This window comes from Aethalodelphis obliquidens, unplaced genomic scaffold (assembly GCF_003676395.1).
Source record: "Aethalodelphis obliquidens isolate GAN/ISIS:26980383/991018 unplaced genomic scaffold, ASM367639v1 scaffold38, whole genome shotgun sequence".
Taxonomy (NCBI): Eukaryota; Metazoa; Chordata; class Mammalia; order Artiodactyla; family Delphinidae; genus Aethalodelphis; species Aethalodelphis obliquidens.
The window spans coordinates 17,268,830-17,286,330 of NW_020837982.1; the positions used below are offsets into that span (position 1 = coordinate 17,268,830).

The 17,501-nt window shown below is 47.3% G+C and overlaps 1 protein-coding gene across 3 annotated transcripts in view; it reads right to left on the reverse strand.

Annotated features, from left to right (window-relative positions):
- The window catches only part of SPECC1 (sperm antigen with calponin homology and coiled-coil domains 1), a 271,479-nt gene that overhangs the window by 111,830 nt on the left and 142,148 nt on the right, over positions 1–17,501 (reverse strand). For all 3 annotated transcript variants that reach the window (XR_003438067.1, XM_027131125.1, XM_027131126.1), the window contains one exon: positions 7,489–9,065. Coding sequence is in view for 2 of the 3 variants with exons in the window: in XM_027131125.1 (XP_026986926.1) it covers positions 7,489–9,065 (1,577 nt within the window). In the remaining variant the exon portion in view is untranslated. The remainder of the gene's footprint in view (positions 1–7,488; positions 9,066–17,501) is intronic.

The window sequence follows — 17,501 nt, forward strand, 5'->3', positions numbered from 1 at the left end:
AGCAAAGGTAAGTGCAGGGTGTTCTCCTACTCGTGTTCTTCCTGTGTCTCAGGTACCGGAGGGGCAAGGGGTCCTCGGGCACGAGAACGGAGGGGCCTCCCGGACTCGGAGGCATCCCCGTCCGGCCTCAGCATCTGCCCGTGGCTGGGTCGGCAGGTTCCGAGAGCAGCCGGGCTTTGCCGGCCTGGACGTCCCTTCTGGCTCCACTACTCCCACGTCCGACAGCCGTCCCTCCTCAAACCTGCTCCGTGTTCCACGACACCCCACCTTACGGTAAGCAGCACAACCACGCCGTCAGTGACACAGCCAGAGATCCGCAATGAACTGAACCCCTCCTCTCTCCTGCACACCCCCAAACGACCCGCCTGTCCATCAACTGACGAAGGGATAAACAAAACGTGGTCCGTCCGGACAACGGACTATCGCTCAGCTCTAAGCAGGAATGAAGTTCGGGCTCACGGTACGATGCGGATGAACCTCGAAAACGTTATGTCAAGGGAAAGAAGCCAGACGCAAAAGGCCACAGACTTCAACTCCATTTAGATGAAATGTCCAGATCAGACAAATCTACAGGGACAGAAAATAGAGCAGCCATGGTTGCCAGGGGCTGCGGGGGAGGGGATACCGAGGAGGTGACTGCTCCCAGGTACAAGGTGATAAATACGCTCTAAAAGTGATGGTGGCAACGGCTGCACAACTCTGAGCATATACTAAACCCCACAGACTTGTACACTTTATATGAATTGTATCTCCATAAAGCTGGCATTAAAAACAAAATTCTTCAGAGGCCCCCACTGGCTTGAGGGTACAGTTCAAAGCTCTCCACCGTGCACTCAGCAACTGCAAACCACTTCCTTGATCGGCGGCCGAGAACTTGCTGTTCTCTTCCTGCGACATTCCCGCTGTCCCCGCCCCACCGACACACCTGGGTAACCCTGACTCCCCTCAAGATTCAGGTCATAAATCAAACAGGAGGACGTGTCTTGATGACTCAGCTTTTCACTGAGAACTTCTCTACTGTGTTTAGACGTAAGAAAATGTTTCCTAGTTCATCGAGACCCAACCGGTTGCTTTCTTCAAACCAAAGGGCTTTGGCCCCCGTAAGACTACACTGTATTTGAGCCCTTAAGGTCTGCTTTCGATGGTTCTCTCTCTCTCCTCTTTACTGTCACGTAACCAGGAAGCAGCGTAAGTCAGGGATGAAGAATAAGAGCTCGGGGGTCAGACCCGACTTTGAATCCTGGCCTTCATCAGTTAATTAATTAAGCCTCGTAACTTAATCATTCTCTGCCTCAGTTTCCTCAACAGAAAAAAAAAATAGATAATGACTACCTACAGCCTAAAACTACGACGATTAAGTGAGGTTAAATGACCTAAAGGCCCTAAGAGTACCTACTAAAATGGAAGCTGTTATTAAAATATGACAAACTTTTATTTTTTAACATACTGATATAAAATTCTAGCAGCCTCGCTCTCCTAATTCTGTTGCGAGTTTCTCTGACATTCATCCTTCATTCATTTACTCACTCACTCAACAAGCATTTACCGGGGGCTTAATACATGGAAGAAGTGACATGTCACGACTGTACATAGTATGACGGCTTGAGTAACTGTACCATGAGCGTGTGTTATTTTGTTGTGTTTGTTTTACATCGAACTTGGTTATTCCAAAACTCCTTCTGCTGACTCTTGGCCCTGTTCTGAGCAGACACCGCTGATGGAGAGCCAGGTCTCATTCACTCTGGCCTACGTTTGCACTATTTTTTTACAGTGCTACTCTGCACGGGACAGGGAATAGACAGGCTAACTCAGTCTGCACTTTTGTTCTGGAAAAAGAAAAATGGCGACGGAAAACTCAAGGAAGAGGGTAAAAAATCTGTATTTCACCGGGGAACCCTCGAGGAGACCTTCAGAAGCCAGGGCTGTGATGCTCCCCGAGGTGTTTCCCAAGATCTCACCGGGGAGGTGAGCGCTGGGGTGGCCAGAGGCTTCAGAGACCAGCCCTGCGGTCACGTTAAAGAAGAGAATGGCGCTCAGGCCCAACTCAGCACCACCGAGGTGCCCGGGGCGGGCAAGAGGCCCCATCTCATTCGGGACATGATCACCTCGGTCCACAAGCCCACAGCCCCCCAGAGCTGAGGGTCTCCCTAAAGAAGGGACACTGCAGTTGAGACCTAAAGCTTAAGACAGGACCTGCAGGGGGAGAAAGGGGGCAGCCACACCTGAGGGTGAGAACTGCGCCCGGCAGGGATGGGGGTGGGGGGAGGGCAGTGAAGGGGCCAAGGCTGGAGGGGGAAGCAGACAAGCAGACGGGTGGGGAAGTGACCACGCGGAGTCCTGCTGGCTGTGGCAACGGCTCACCTACCCAGGGGCCACTCCCCCTTCTTTTCTTACTTAGAACGCCCATTTATTCAGGAATCAGGCTGTGATCCTGTGATTTCAGGGAAGGTGACCAAGGGAGGGTGTGTGACCCAGTTCTGACCAGGTATAAAGGGAGGGCTGCTGAGGGGCTCCCAGGGAAAGTTCTTCCCACGGGACTGAGAGCCTCCTGCCTGCAGGGACCGTGGAGACCAGACGCTGAAGAGGTCGCGCTCACCTGCACCCCAGGCAGAAGGGCTGAGAGGGTCACGGAGCCGCCTGCCTGGAGCCGTGACGTTACCCCACCTGGACCCCAGGCTCTGGGTTACGGAGTGCAGTGCGCATCTGCCGGCTCCGGCACCGACACCAGGGGTCTGTTTCTCACGGTCCAAAGCGTCACCTGGGTATCCTCACGGATCACCTGCTATTTAAGGCAGGGTCCAGGTCCCTCCAGTCCTGGCAGGGTCCTATTCTCAGTCACGGAGACAGGATCATCCAGTTGGCCACGCCGTCCTCTCGAATTCTGCTTTTGCCGTTTGTGGCCAGTAGCTACCCTAATTATTCTGCCTTGGTGACCAACGCTGGTCGCACGATCATCATGTCACCTCTAGTTTTCCCCGACCATTCACAGCAAGTGTTTCTTTACGATCCCCTTACTCCTCGGGACAAAACACCTGAGTTTTTGCAGAAAGAACTGAATTTCAAAGGATACCACCTATAAGCTTTCAACCTCAGGAGGGGAAAAACATCAGTGTTTTCTCTGAAAACGTCTAGGTTCCAAGCCTTATAAATTCTCTAGCTTGACATCAAGATCCCAAATGAATGAAAACTTGAAAGTCAAAAAAATGTAAACCTGGGTTGCATTATAGTCTGGAAACAATGATGTGGTCCAACTCCACGCCCCTGGCTGGCTGGGGCAGGCACGTGTGCGATCGCAGGAGGCCGAGACCTCAGGATTCTGTGGAAATCAGCCCCTCCCTCAAAGCTGTGCAGAGGTAGGTTACATACTCACACAGAAAGCTGCCAGCAAAGTTGTATAATGGGTGTCACAGAAGCTCAAAGAATGAAGACATTAGCTGAAGACAAAGAAATGAGAGGAAGAGAAAGCCTACAAAACATTCACACCATTAACAAACACACCCGCCAACTGTCCACTCACTGTATGAGGAACTGACACACACGCACCCCACCCCCTCGCCCCGTACCAGAAAAAAGTACTTTTTAGCGCCTTTCCGAGGCTCTTCTAACAGTATCTGAGTCACTTAAGTAACTTATCTAATTATCTAAACTGGAGACTTCTCCAGATTTACTAAATCGAAAAGGTCACAGGATGGTTTGGCATTGCCTTTCCTCTCTGTAAATAGGTTATTTTGTTCTTTTCTCGTAATATTCACCTTCTGCCAAGAATAGGTGGACGGATGCAGGGCTCAAGGGCAAGAGCTGTTCAGCACCACGCAGTCTGCTTGGTGACAAAGAGGACAGCCACCCTGGCATCTGCTTAAGGAGGTTACGTTTGAAAGTTCTATGCAAAGTGTCCAGTGAAGCAGTTGAGAACTGGAGACTCAGAATTTACCCAGGAATGCAAAAGTGGCTTAACATCAGACTGCCTTAGAAAGTCTGTTACCCTAATCTACCTCATTCACACATTAAAGGAGAAAACTCATTATGATTATATAAAAACTGTAAGATTTTAGTAGATGTACAAGATCTACTGCATAGATCTTACAGATGTCTAAGGTCTACAGCAAATATAGAAAAATTCAATCCCCATCCTTTTTTTAAAAACAAGCAATGAAGTTAAAACACTAATTCTTCGCAAAATACTTGCATAACTCAATAAAAGGTATATAGCCAATGCCTACCATGGACATCCTTCATGATGAAATGCTGAAAGCACTCCCTTTAAATCAGGAACAAGGCCAGGATCCCTCTACCATCACGTTTCTACTGTACACTTGGAAGGGGCCCATGGTCACCAAATTAACCATCAGCTGAGTCAGGAGGACCCAAGCGTTCTAGCTGGTCCAGCATTTATATCCTCATTAGAGTTTTGTGCTAAAAGTGCTCTGGTTTCCTTTGGGCAAGAATCCCTACGTCTTACCATCTAAATTCACGGTTGCTGGTGGGTCAGTTGATATGCTTCGGTGGGGCTACAATAAGCTATTAGGCTAGGAGATCTGGGTTTTACTTTCCTACGTAACAGAAAAGGGCATAAAGATTAGAAGTTACAACTTCTCTGTGTACAAGCACAAAATCACAGACCTAAGATCTCAATCTGTGACATCATGCCTCACACCTTTTACCTCCAACTCATGTCAAAATACTAGCTAGGACCTTTTTCACCCTACTGTCAAGTATGTGATCATTCTAATCAGCAAGCAATTAATAAAGATATGGAATATACAAATAACATAATAAACAGCTTGATTTAAAGCATATATATTAAAAAATGCTTTTTCTTTCTCTCCAAAATAGATTCCATTTATCCTAGAAAATTCTAGACTTTACTGTCTTCATTTAGCCAAAGCTATAATAAGGGGCAAATTCATAGCTTTAAATACTTATACTATCAACCAAGAAAGGATAAACTTAAATGAACAAAGAATTCTACTCAAGAAACTAAGAAGAAACCAAAGAAATATACAAAAGGCAGGATGAAAGAACTGATAAAGATAAAAGTAGAAACAAATTAATCAGAAACAGATTAATAGGAGAATTGATAAACTAATCCAACTGGGTCTTTGTGTTCACAGAATGTGGAGTGACATACTCTGTTCCCCTGAATTGGAAGATTAAATATTGTAATTATGCCAGTTCAAGTTTGTATGCATGTCAAAATGTGCTTAACCTAGGAAAATGTCTGAAAAGACAAAGAGTAAAAATGTTAGCGGCATTTTTTTCCTCCAAGTAGTGAGATTAAAGGTAATATTTATTTTCTTCTTAACACTTTTCTGTATTTTCTAAACCTTCTGTGATGAATATACAACTTTTTGATCAGAAAAATAAGCTATTGTCTTAAGATGCCAAATTATTTCTCGCTGATGCACGTATTTAATGTAATGCCAATGGAAATAACAAAGAGACAGATGAAGGACTGAGGGAGGACTTCAAGAAAGTTGCCTGGGAGATCAAACATTTTGCAACAGAGTAACAGAGGGGGGATTATTCCAGACACGAAATCTCAATGTAAAGGTACAAATTACCAACCGACAGTTCACACGGGCACCTGGCTAGTACCTGCCAAGGGTACCACTTCCACACTTTCAATAAAATGCTGTGAATTCAGAACACAATGATAAAAACTTCTAACACTGCCCACCACTCAGATCGGCCCAATGCCAGAATCAGGCTCAACTGTCAATCAGTGACAATTCTTAAGGCAGATAAAGCAGGAAAGAGAAATCCCCCTGGGGGTTCAGGGCAAATTTGTTTCTTAAAAGAGTGACAGCCTCTGAAATAAGGTGGGAAGATGTTTTCAAGCTCTCTCACCAAGGGACCCCTAAATCACAGACCCAGAGCTTAGAGGAAACAGGAAATTGGAAGCCGCCTGTCTACACTTTTCCAGCACTGCTCTGTGGGTGGGCAGAATATCACACAATCGGGCTTCCCTGGTGGCACAGTGGTTGAGAATCCGTCTGCCAATGCAGGGGACACAGGTTCGAGCCCTGGTCCGGGAAGATCCCACATGCCGCAGAGCAACCGCGCCCGTGTGCCACAACTACTGAGCCTGCACTCTAGAGCCTGCGAGCCACAACTACTGAGCCTGCATGCCACAACTGCTGAAGCCCATGTGCCTAGAGCCTGTGCTCCACAACAGGAGAGGCCACCGCAATGAGAGGCCCGTGCACTGCAAGAAAGAGTAGCCCCCGCTCACCGCAACTAGAGAAAGCCCATGCGCAGCAACGAAGACACAATGTAGCCAAAAATGAATAAATAAATAAATTTATAAAAAAGAATATCACACAATCACCAGCAATCTTCACCACAGAACAAAGGTCCAGACTGATTAAAGGATTATTTTTAAAAATGAAGGTGGTGATCATTTATTCGATCCTGGGTTGGGGAAGATCTTTCTAAGTAAAAAGGGGAAGGGTCAAAGAAGAAATGAAAACCAGATCTGAATGACCCAACAACTTGATACCAAGTGTTGGCTACGGGTCAGGGAATCCCTCTGCTGGTGGGAGCACCTGTGTCACACTCCTGGCGGCCAATCTGGACAAATGCATTCAAAGTCCTTAAAACAGTCATACTCTGACACAGTAAGTCAATGAGTAGGAATTTTTCCTAAGTCAGAGAGATAAAAAATGATTTACACTATTGAAAGACTGGAAAAGAACAAAAATGTTCAACAACAGGTGACTAGCAAAGTACTTAGGAAATATTTATAGAACAGAGTACTATCTGGCCTTCAACATCATGTTTCAAAGAATAGTTAATGATAATAGTTAATAGTTATTAACTATTAAATAGTTAATAGTTAATGAAGAGTTAATGATTAACTAATAGTTAATAGTTAATAACACGCTCAGGAAACATCAGATTTTTAAAAACTTAATATACACAGGATGACTCTAAAAAAAATTTGTTTTAACTTGTGTGACACACACACACACACACACACACACATCTGGAAGAAAACACCAAAATAGTGGTTATAGCATTACTTGGTGGGGAAACTTGGGGTGGTTTTAATTTTCTGTTCCTAGGTGCCCAAAGCATGGTATCTGAGAGACCTGGAAGCCTCTCACTCATTCCTTCAAGACTCAGCTTACTGCCACCTCTTCCAGCAAGTCCTCCGGCACTACTACCTCCTTTATCCACGTTTTTCTAGGTGTTCCTCTGGGCACTGGACTCCGGGCTGTCCTCTGCGATGCTCTTTAATCCCACATCATCTTTATCCCTGCATCAGACTCACTATATCCCCACTACACATTCAACTGCTGCAGCCAGAAACTGGGGTGTCTCGTTTCTGCATCCCCAGTCTGTCTAGACTCTGACAGATCTTCAGGCTAGAATGCTGGATTATGAATGAAATCGAGGGCCTGATTCTCTGTGCCGTGTGCCTCTAAAGGCCGAGGAGGGCTGCGCTTTCAAGGATGAGCAAACACTGGCAGAGAGAACGCCCCTTACCTTGGACAGCAGGCTTGAGACACGCTTAACCTCACCACGTGCCTTCAGCAGTTCCTGTCTGAGCTCCGCGCAGGACTGTTCCAGCTGGTCCTTCTCGGCTCGGGCCACCGTCAACATTTCCTGAACCTCACAGCCCTCGGCCGTGTGCCCCGGGGGGCTGGTCTCTACGGCTTTCGGCTTCTCATTCTCCAGGTGCGCCTTCAGAGACCCGTTCTCCACCTTGAGTCCTTCCAAGGGAACCCGACACTCCTCCAGGGTCTCGGCCATGGTCCCGCTGTCGCGCCGTTCCGGCTCCAGGAAGGTGGTCCGTTCCCCGTTCTCCTCCTCCAGGAGCCGGACCGTCTCCAGAGCCCCCCGGTCCTCCCCGCCCTTCCTCAGACGGCAGGTCAGCTGCTGCTGCATGTTGAGCAGCTTCTCCCGCTCGAAGCGGCCCTGCTCCAGGATCTCCGTGCAATTCTGCTCCAGCTCCAGGATTTTTCCTTCCTGGGTGCTGAGCTCCCCACTCTTGACTCGCTCCTGCAGGAGGGTCATCAGCTTCTCGTTCTCCTGACTCAGCTGCTCCGCCCTCTCCCGATGCTGATGAAAGGACGCTTCCAGGAGCGTCTTCTCGTCCGTCAGCTTCTCGTTTTCAGCCGTCAATTCCTGCACCATCTGCTGCTGGTCCGACAGCTCCTGCAACGTGGCCTGCAGCTCCTCGGCAGTGCTGTGGTGGTTTTCTTCCATCCTGTGGATCTTCTCCGTCAGGGACGCCAGGGACAGCTCGCTCGCGGTGTGCGGGGAGCTGCCAGCCGCCAAGCACCTGGAGCTCTTGACGAGGCTCCCGGCGGGGGACAGGGGCCCCGGAGGGGCGTCTGCTGGGATGTGCTCGAAGTCGGAGGCGTCCGGGGACAAGGAAGCCTTGGTGACATCGCTGCTCGAAGAGCCCGACGTCCGCAACACACCTTCGTGTGGGCCTTTTTTACACACGTCCATTTCACCCGACAACTCATTTCCCATCGGGCTCCCGAAGCTGGACTCCTGAGTTACCGACGTCCGGCAGCTGCTGTCCCCCGTGTGACTCGCTCCCCCCTCTGAATTTGGGGAATGCTCAAAATAAGTCAGTTTCTCCTTCAAGGCCCGGTTTTCATCCTCAAGCTCAGCGAGCTCTTTCTGGAAGTTCCTGTTCTTCTCCTCGAGGGCTCTGATCAAAGGCTCCGAGTCACCCGGCAAGACTGACGCTCCGTCCACACTTGGGTCCAAAGCGTCAGCCCCTTCGGTGTTCTGAGTCCACTTCTCCATCCATTTCTTGAGTTCACTTCGGAGCCTGTTAATTTCACCATCTTTCTCTTTGGCTTCTGCCAAGAGTTCCCGAACCTGGGACTCGAGCGCGGCCTTCTCTGCATCTTCGTGCTCCGGCCTGGGTCTCGTGGGAGTGGCCCGCACGTGCTTGGTGGGGGTGGGCGTGCTGGAAGAGGTGGGGCTGGATACCGCTTTCCTGGAGTTGGAGGGACCGCGTGGCAGCGTTCTCTCTCTCGAGACAGCTACCGCGAGTTCTCGAGGGGTGGGAATGCCTGTCCGCTTGGCTGCTGCCACAGCCCCTGAAGAGAGAAGGAGAAACCAGTGAAACCCAGCGAGCGCTTGTATAAACAACTCCAACTACAGGGCACGGTGAGCAGGGCGGCTGTTGCCTCCCTCCATCCCCCTCCCCTAAGTAACTACCCGGCTCTGACTGGGGTTTCTGTACCTGTACTTCAGCGGGGAGCTGATTACAAGCTGAGCTACTCAGCATAACCCCATCCCCAGCCATGGCTGCTGGTTCAAGGCACGGCACAAGCCCCCCAGTCAAGGTCCATGAGACACAAGGAGAGGTTTCCTGGGCGAGTTTCTAAAACATACTGGACACGGGTGAGCAATCGTGTTAAGTCTGGCGATGGCTGGCAACCACCATCACAAGAGGAAGGTGAGGATGCAGGGTAGAAAGAAGGAAACCGAGCTCTTAGTGGACTGTGGAGCTGTGCACCAGTCACCCTGAGGCTGGCCCTACCCCTAGCCTTCCAATTACACAAGCCAACAGTCACCCTTCATAAGTCACCCTGAACTGGGTTTTCTGTAACTTGCAACAGAACACATCTGAACTGAGAGTCCTGGCAACTAAACAAAATACAGGATTGTTGTGAATTCCTAAATAAACACTCAAAAAATTTTTATCATTAACATTTTTTTTTTTTTTTTTTTTGCGGTACGCGGGCCTCTCACTGTTGTGGCCTCTCCCGTTGCGGAGCACAGGCTCCGGACGTGCAGGCTCAGCGGCCATGGCTCACAGGCCCAGCCGCTCCACGGCTTGTTGGATCTTCCCGGACCGGGGCACGAACCCGTGTCCCCTGCATCGGCAGGCGGACTCTCAACCACTGCGCCACCAGGGAAGCCCTATCATTAACATATTTTGACTGAGCACATGTTCAATGAAGAAATCATAAGACCCAAATAATACTAAGGAGACACGGATCTGATTCAATGACCTATTATTTTTAACCTAAGTGTGAATGCTGTGTGCATTTATATTCATATAGAAACAAGAACCAACAGGATAAGGGCCCAGTATGTTCATCTATGGTATGGTTTTCAATGCCAAACAGATTTATATAACATGGAAATGATTCAGGATTTAGAATACTTATAATGGGAAATGTAAGGTATGGAACTATTTGTTATTTTCCCTTATACCACCATCGTTATTTTTCAGTCTTCATCTATACTACATTTTTAATTTTCACTTATACTATTTACTCTAGACGATGTCAAAAAAAATTCTAGGGGTGAAAACCCAGACATCGATCTCCTAAATGCTCTAGAAATAAAACCCCCTTGGAGGTTAAAGTATAAAATGAAAAATCTGGACCTCTTTTACAAACTCAAAAGACATTTGATGAATCACAGCCGATCGCAGCAACTTATACATTTGCACCGTGGGTTGGAGGCCTCTGCTGTGTAGGGAGGGTTGGGAGCAGGGACGCGCCCACAGGCTGGCAGAGGCCTCCGTCTTCTGAGGCAGAAGCAGAAACCACTGTGGTGAAACAGCTCTGAACCCACTGCCAAGACAGCTACTGAGACATGAGCAGCTGCATCTCCCAGCATCCCAGAATCCGAGGGGATGAAGTGGAGGCGGGTGGCGTCCTCTGCTAAGTGTCTGACGGCTGAGTGCTTTGAAAACTTTGACATAATAAAGGCTAAACTGTCATATTCATACACTGGAAAGTTATGGTTTTTAAGTTAACTTTTCCAAATTAAGCTACCAGAAAGCTAAGAGCACGATAATACACATGTAATGCATGTAGGTGTCCAGACGCCTCACTTGCCATCACGCTAAACAGTGATGAAGAAAAGATGCATTTAATTATTCTTGTAAAATGAAGATTAAAACCACTAAGCGATAAAACATTTTAGTAACACCAGCCCTCTGGAGTGAAGTAATCTTGGCAAGGACCATAATGAAAACTGGAGGGTAGCTGAAGTTTCAACATAATTACAGTCAGAACAGGCAAAGCTGAGAGTCCAGGACTGACTGGCATAGAGGCGTTTTCCATTCCTAATAACACCACTAAAAGTAAGCCTCCTTTTCAGCTATTTGTTGGTTTGGGAAGAATGACAGAGGACCGTAGACCAACCCAGGCATCATTCTCAGCTACAGCTTCAGTCCTTCCTTTTGCCAACAAATCTTGGTCTGTTCGCCACTTGGTGTTACTTATGCCTTATCTAAACCACTAGGAATTTGCTTACATCAAACCAAAGGACATTATGAAATGCATCCAGTTGTAGATTATGAAGCACACAGTCCAGCTATACTTGTACCACATCTGCTCCTTTTTCCGTTCTTGCCACTTCATCCCCGGAAGATCAGTATAATTTGCCCCCTGATCTTCTGAAAGCCTCTTCCCATCTCTGGACACATCTTTTCAGAAACTGTAACGAGCCGAGGTTAAGTTGAGAGGGTTGCTAAAATTCATCATCAGACCAAACTAAGGTGGGTGTCGCTCCCCCACCTGTGCTCAGACACCCCGGCACTGTCACTGGCAGGGGGGCGGTCCCCCAGCTTATGATGTCATCCACCAGAAGGGTTCCTCTTCTCAGTTCTCCTTCAAGTACTGAGTTCAGAAGGCTCACCACGGAGCCATCCATCCTGGGCACGCTCCCTCGCACAAGACAGCGGGGCAGGGCGACAGCAAAGGTGGCAGGAAGCCTGGGTCCATGGACAGGGCCCGGCTCAGCTGGCGCCCTGAATCTTTCGTCTTCTTCCCCTCCTCACACCAGAGCGCGGCTTACCCCTAACCGAGGCTGGTGGTCCAACTGCAAGAAGTTAAAGTAAAAGCAGGCTCCACCTAATGTGATCATTTCTTTAAGCCGCGTGTGACGTGTCACGTTTCACAATGCCAAATGAAAAACTGTATTGTACTGTGGTTGATCACAGGTGCACCCAACTACGTATCACAGAGACACACACGGGAAAGGAAGAGAGAACACAACAGGAGAGTGTTAAGCTGGCCGGACTGTGAGTAATTTTCCTGTTTCTTTTTATAGTTACATTTATGCAATAAAGAGAAAAAGAGGAGGGAAAAATCCTATCATGCCAACACACAGAGAGAGAAGGGGGTGGGAAAAATTAATCTTTCCACAGAACAAAAAGCACGTTGTGAGTAACAATAGCGCGATCATTTCAATCATGGACCAGGTTTTCAGAAGTGATTCTCAGGAGCTGAAGATAAAATATTTTCAGTCCCTTTCTGACTTCCGCATCTTACCTAGAGAACATGCTGCTGGGGCTGTCCTAACGCGCACGGGTGAGGGAAACGGCGGCATTCTGAAGTAAGCCATTAACCTTTGGTTTCGGCACCTGCTCTACAGGAGATACACGTGGTTCACATCGTCACACGCCTGTTGCCCTGCCTCCTAAACACAAGGGGACTCACTCGTTCTGTGTCTAAAAATCTAAGCTACTAGGTTAGTCTTTACTGTTAAGTTTGTTTTTTTTTTTAAAGCACTGACTAATTTAATCCTCACATCCACGGTGGCATTGGTACTTTTTTGTTTTTTTAATTAATTTATTTATTTTTGGCTGTGTTGGGTCTTCGTTTCTGTGCGAGGGCTTTCTCTAATTGTGGCAAGCGGGGGCCACTCTTCATCGCGGTGCGCGGGCCTCTCACTATCGCGGCCTCTCTTGTTGCGGAGCACAGGCTCCAGACGCACAGGCTCAGTAGTTGTGGCTCACAGGCCTAGTTGCTCCGCGGCACGTGGGATCTTCCCGGACCAGGGCTCAAACCCGTGTTCCCTGCATTGGCAGGCGGATTCTCAACCACTGCCCCACCAGGGAAGCCCCTACTGTTAAGTCTTCATAACCTTTTTCTCGGAAAGGTCCAATAATTTCTTCACCGTCAAATCTAATTTCCCTGGGCTCCTTGTCCCTCTCCGCTCTTGGCCGGCGGCTCACTTTTGAGAATCTTCACTCTTTTTATTCACGTTTGACACTGGCACCAAATGTTTTTCAGGTTCTCCCGTTCAAGGAACCTTGAAAACATATTTAAAACTTCCCTCCCCCTTTCTTTTTGTAAGCAACCAGTCGGTCACTCAAACGTATTAACTGGTTTTGGAAAAGTCTCCATATTTCTCCTTTCCCTTCAGTATTGAATCTAGGCCAGGTCCTTGGGATGTTCCGTTGAAATTTCTGAAACGTTCTCACAGGGCTTCCTGATTCCAGCCTCTCCCACCTCTGAGATGTTCTGGATCAGTAACCCTTAAAAAACTCTCATTTTTCTGTTTCAGAATCTGTAGGTATTTCCTCTCGTCTGCTGCATCAACGTCAAACCTCTTCCCCGTGGCTTCAAGGTCACTCCAAGGTCATGCATAATCTCTAAGCACACAGACAACCATACTCACTATTTGGGTGTTTCTGCTCTCCACCACCCCCACTGAGCCCTAGCCAGTGTCCCCAATACACATGTGACTTGTGGTATCATTCTCTTTCCACTGGATACTTCAGACTGGCATTTAAACACACTGAATTCTCTTTAATTTAAAAGATACATGCACCCCTATGTTCACAGCAGCACTATTTACAACAGCCAAGACATGGAAACAACCTAAGTGTCCAGTGACGAATGAATGGATAAAGAAAATGTGAGATACACACACACACACACACACACACACACACACACAATGGAATACTACTCAGTCATAAAAAAGAATGAAATAATGCTATTTGAAACAACACAGATAGACCTAGAGATTATCATACTAAGTGAAGTAAGCCAGACAGAGAAAGAGAAATATCATACGATATCCCTTATATGTGGAATCTTTTAAAAACGATACAAATGAACTTCTTTACAAAACAGAAACAGACTCATAGACGTAGAAAACAAACTTATGGTTAGCAGGGGGAAAAGGGGAGAGAGGGATAAATTAGGAGTTTGGGATTAACAGATACACACCACTGTATATAAAACAGATAAACAGGGACTTCCCTGGTGGCGCAGTGGTTAAGAATCCGCCTGCCAATGTAGGGAACACGGGTTCGAGCCCTGGTCCAGGAAGATCCCACATGCCGCGGAGCTACTAAGCCTGTGCGCCACAACTACTCAGCCAGCGCTCTAGAGCCCGTGTGCACAGCTGCTGAGCCCGTGTGCCACAACTACTGAAGCCCACGCGCCTAGAGCCCATGCTCTGCAACAAGAGAAGCCACCGCAATGAGAAGCCCGTGCACTGCAATGAAGAGTAGCCCCCGCTCACTGCAACTAGAGAAAGCCCACACGCAGCAACGAAGACCCAATGCAGCCAAAAATAAATAAATAAATGTATTAAAAAAGAAAAAAAGGGCTTCCCTGGTGGCGCAGTGGTTGAAGGTCCGCCTGCCGATGCAGGGGACACGGGTTTGTGCCCCGGTCCGGGAAGATCTCACATGCCGCAGAGCGGCTGGGCCCGTGAGCTATGGCCGCTGAGCCTGCGCGTCCGGAGCCTGTGCTCCGCAATGGGAGAGGCCACAACAGTGAGAGGCCCACGTACCGCAAAAAAAAAAAAAAGGAAAAAAAAACAGGTAAATAACAAGGACCTACTGTACAGCACAGGGAACTATACTCAATATCCTGTAATAACCTATAATGGAAAAGAATCTGAAAAAGAACAGATAATTATATATGTATAACCAAATCACTTTGTTGTATGCCTGAAACTAACGCACCACTGTAAATCAACTATACAATAAAATTAAAAATTTTTTAAAAGAATAAAAAAAAATATATCCGAATCCACATCTTCTTCCAGCTCATCTCTGATCTGCCCCTCCCCCTCCCAGCAGAATCCTGCCCCAAGCTGTGTTTACTGGTGGTCTTCACGTCTCCCCCTATATCCCCTCCTCTGCCCACTCCCATTACTCAACCAAATGCCAGTTCATCAGTGACCTCCACTGCAATGGGCGTTTCCAATCCGCTCAGCAGGGCGGGAACAATACCTCCCTTTTTGACACATGCCTCCGATGTCACACGCTGACCTACTCTCTCTGACCTCAGCAGCCACCCCCTGTCTGGTTCCTCCCCCGCCCCACTCTCTGCATGCCAGAATTCCTCAGATCTCAGTCCTGGGCCTTTTCCCTTCTCTTATTACAAATATTTTCTTGGTGCTTCTACTCAGTGCCATGATTTTAAATATCACCTACATACTGATGACTTCTACATCCCTTCTCTCATAGGGTCCTCTCCTCTGAGCAACATCTGAATATCAAACAACTTCATAAGCATAATTGAATTACCACAAAAATACCTCAAGCTAGATAAAAGGGAGAAAGGAAGGCTAGGAAAGTGTGAACAGAATGGGCAAAGGCCCTGGAGTGCAGGGAGGGTGAGGTAGAAGGCTAACTGGCAGAAGGCGCTCAGGGAAAGTCTTGCCATTGAGATTCAAGGTGACACACATCCACTAAAACAAGGCCAGGACGCTATGGAAAAGGAACAGAGATGAAACAAGAAGAAGCTCTCAGAATATCTAAATATGTTTTTCAAATTAAAAGATTCAATGGAAGGAATGGAATGCAAAGTCAAGAAGCTCTCGCAATGTGCACAAGAGAATCGATACAAGATGAAACAGAAAAGAGAAACACAGAGGGCCGATCCAGGCAACCAAATAATCAATTAACAGGAGTTCCAGAACTATAGATCCGTGGGAACGGAGTGGAGGAAATAATCAAAGAACGGACACACAATCCCCCAAAGTTGAAGAATGCTGAGTCTCCAGAATTCGTGTCAGGCAAAAAGATCTATATGGAGATAGATAAATATTTTTTAAAGTTTCAAAATACCAAGAATGCCTGAAAGTTTAGGGAAGGGGTGTGAACTGAGAATGAGACTGGCCATCACCATGTACAGGCAATACTGAATGCTAGAAGGCAACAAAGTAAACGCCTTCAGAGTTCTGTGGGAAAATGATTTTCAACCTAGAATTCTATACCCAATCTAACTATAAATCAATCAGAGAGGTGGAAAACACGTTTCAAAACACGCAAAGTCTCAGAAAATTAAATTGTGAACACCCTTTCTGAGGAAGTCATTTGAGGACGTGCTCCAGGAAAACAAGGAAACAAACCACAGAGAGGAGGAGGAGTGATCCAGGAAGCATGGCCCTATCAGGAAAGCGTTCAAGGGAAGTCCAAGATGGTAACCATGGAGCAAGTCTGGAGAACAAGCCCAAGCTGGGTGAGAGGACAAAGTGCCTAAGAAGGGAATTTCTTTAACGGAACACCTCATCGGATGATGAGTACGGGGGGTGAGGGGGGGGGGGGGGGGGGGGATGAGGGTATAATAAACATGGTGAAGAAAACAGAAACCTCATAAAAACAAGAAGCCACATAAGAAAGGTAACAAAATCATAGCACAAGACTTCACTCTGCAAGGAAGACTACCTATGTAGTCATAAAAACATTACTACTACTTAAATTGACACCAAGTAGGAAAGACCCAAAGTAGGAAAGACTATTTTATAGAACATTTGAATAGTACCATCCTTGTTAGCAAAAAAAGTTAAAAGTACAGATGAAAGAAATTGGGAGGTAGAAGACAAGGTGGAGAGAGCTGGCAGAGAGGGGTAGAGACAATAATATCCATCCTCATCTTACAAATGGAGAGGCCAAGATACTAAATACAGTTGACAAAACAAGAAAAAAAGATGAAATACATTATTAAAATAAAAGAGGTAACCACGAAAGGAGCTAAAAATAGTGATATTATGACACTGGGAGGAGGTGAAATGTTATGAGTTAAATCCTCATCTATCACAGCAGGAATCCACAAAACGTCTAAACTTGAAAAATTAAAATATAGCAATGTCGGGGCTTCCCTGGGGGCGCAGTGGTTGAGAGTCCGTCCGCCTGCCGATGCGGGGGACACGGGTTCGTGCCCCGGTCCGGGAGGATCCCACATGCCGTGGAGCGGCTGGGCCCGTGAGCCATGGCCGCTGAGCCTGCGCATCCGGAGCCCGTGCTCCGCAACGGGAGAGGCCACAACAGTGAGAGGCCTGCGTACCGCAAAAAAAAAAAAAAAAAAGCAATGTCAAGAGAATGATTAGACAAGCCACAGACGGGGTGAAAAAATTTGCCAAAGACGTATCTGATCAAGAACTGTTATCCAAAATACACAGAGAACTCAACAATAGGAAAATGAACGATCTAATTAGTGGGCAAAATATGTGAACAGACACCAAGCAAGATATACAGATGGCAAGTAAGCATATGAAAAGATGCTCAGTGTCGTATGTCATTAGGGAATTGCAAATTAAAACAACAGTGAGATACCACTGCACACCTATTAGAATGGCTAAAACCCCAAACACTGACACCAAATGCTGGTGAAGATGTGGACCAACAGGCACGCATACCTTGCTGGTGGGCACGCAAAGTGGTACAGCCACTCGGGAAGACAGAGTGGTGGTTTCTTACAAAACCAAATATACTCTTGCTGTGCAATCCAGCAACTGCACTCCTTGGTATTTACCCAAAT